The sequence below is a fragment of the Morone saxatilis genome, unplaced genomic scaffold (assembly GCF_004916995.1).
Source record: "Morone saxatilis isolate NCDOM2014 unplaced genomic scaffold, NCSU_SB_2.0 Contig3, whole genome shotgun sequence".
NCBI lineage: Eukaryota > Metazoa > Chordata > Actinopteri > Moronidae > Morone > Morone saxatilis.
Window position 1 is genome coordinate 1,745,152 of NW_023339873.1, and position 2,019 is coordinate 1,747,170.

At 41.9% G+C, this 2,019-nt stretch overlaps 1 protein-coding gene across 1 annotated transcript in view; it reads left to right on the forward strand.

The window, feature by feature from the left end:
* Positions 1-2,019, forward strand: part of syne2b (spectrin repeat containing, nuclear envelope 2b) — a gene marked incomplete at its 3' end in the record, with an annotated part of 112,164 nt that overhangs the window by 28,396 nt on the left and 81,749 nt on the right. Inside the window, 1 exon segment of the mRNA XM_035674308.1 lies at positions 685-825. Coding sequence (XP_035530201.1) covers positions 685-825 — 141 coding nt within the window.

Here is a 2,019-nt window from a genome sequence, read left to right on the forward strand (position 1 = left end):
AAATGGCTGCTGTGAAAAAGCTCAGTCACTTTTCAAATTAGTTGACAGTTAATTTCCTGTCAGTGAATTAATCTGTGTATTTCTCCAACATGAAAGCACTGCAGATGTACTTTCATGAAATGCTATGTTATTCTAATAGTTTCTTGTGTTTATTTGCTGTCAAGTGAGAAGTGACAGCAGGGATTTGGGTAACTTAATGTCTAAGGCCCTCAGGAATTTAAGCTATAATTGTCCCATTGTTACCATTATTCCCACCCTATAATAATAAGGAGTGGCTCAAGTTTTAAAGTTGCACTCCACCTTTACATATTGTGTGGAGGCAATTATAAATGCAAGTCTTTTATAGTCTTTGATTGCAGTGTATTATTATGCAGCTTCACTGATTGCTCAAGTTGCATGTTGGACAGGTGTTATAAATATCTCATTGAATTGTCTGAGAAAATATTCCATCAGACTATTGTATCATATCCACTGTGGTATTAAAGTACATGAAGCAAATGTCCATTAAAATGCTGGAGTAAATTGCCATGAATTACAAGTCCAAACAATTTTCCTATTATTATTTGATCTTTTACTGACTAATGCTAAAAGTAATCGGCTTTTTACAAGCTTCTGTTGTCTGTTAGATTGCTGTATTTTCTTTATCTACCTGATATTTAACATCTGTAGTTGTGCTTGTTCCAGGACAGCATGGCTGAGCCCAGTGCAGACGCTCAGGCCAGACCCCAGGACATCCAAGCTCTGATCAGAGAAGCCACTCACATTCTCAAAGAGCCTCTGGAGACCATGGCAGGTCCCTTACGCACTTACAGAAAAAGAATGCAGGTAGGACTCATCGATGGATAAATGACACCTTGACAGTAGTAGAGAGTAGAATCATAGCTGTTCTCAACTATTAACGGTCTCAAGACTGTAACTCAGCTCTAAGATGACCTAAGATCCAAGTTATTTTTTTTATAAATCAACAAACTCAATAAGACTTTTTGATAACAAAGTTGAATTAGCAGTCTGTTCAGAATTAGAAATAACAGAGAATAACAGTTTTAATTTGATACACTAATGATTTTAGTTTAAATGATTTAAATTTTTAGATTTAACTGCTGCATTTGACACAGTGGATCATGAAATATTGATCTCACGTTTGAAGCAGTGGGTGGGCATCAGGGGCATAGCACTGGAGAGGCTCGTACTTGGCTGCATCAAAACTTTCTGTGTCAGCCTAACGGTGCACTACTCGTACTCCTCCTCTGCTTTCTCTCGTGTGGGGTCCCAAGGCTCCAGTTCTGGCCCTCTCCCTGTTTCTGCTCTCTATTTCTCCACTTGGTCTCCATAACTTTTACGGAACGCACCGGCTTTTCACTTCCGACTGTTATGCAGACGATGCCAGCTCAGATTATACTCGTGCCTTCTCTAAAAAGAAAAACTGGATACGCGTCAGAGCTGCTACGTTACTATGTTGGATCCCTGTCAGGAGCGACCTTAGTAAGGCCTGATGGGCCTGATGGATAACTTTGTTTGAAAGTTGGTCCAATGGAGAAACAATGACGGAAGTGACCACACTGCGAGTGGCACACACCTGGGACCCCCCCTGTAGATCTGGGTTCTTGCCCAGCTATAGTTAAACCTAGATCACAAACTAGGGGGCGTTAAAGTGGAACCCTGAGCTTTAAGTTTGACAGTCAGATCAAGGCTGTATGTCAAAATCAAGCCTTTTTCCATTTGAGGCAGCTGGCCAACAATCAAAGCCAATTCCTATCCAAGGCAGCACTTTGAGATGGCTAATGCCACGCCTTTACGTTACGCACTCGCTGATCTACTGTTAATGCACTGTGAGGTGTGGGGGTTAGTGGGCTCCTCCATCGCCCGTCCTCCAGATGGTACAAGGAATGCCTGTCTGCACGTCTTTTCAACTGGCACACCCTGGTAAAGACAGCTTGCACGTGTTCCCAATCTTTCCAGCCCTCACTCCACTGGCCTGCCTATTCAATTTAGGGATCCATTTTACCAACCTCTTTTACC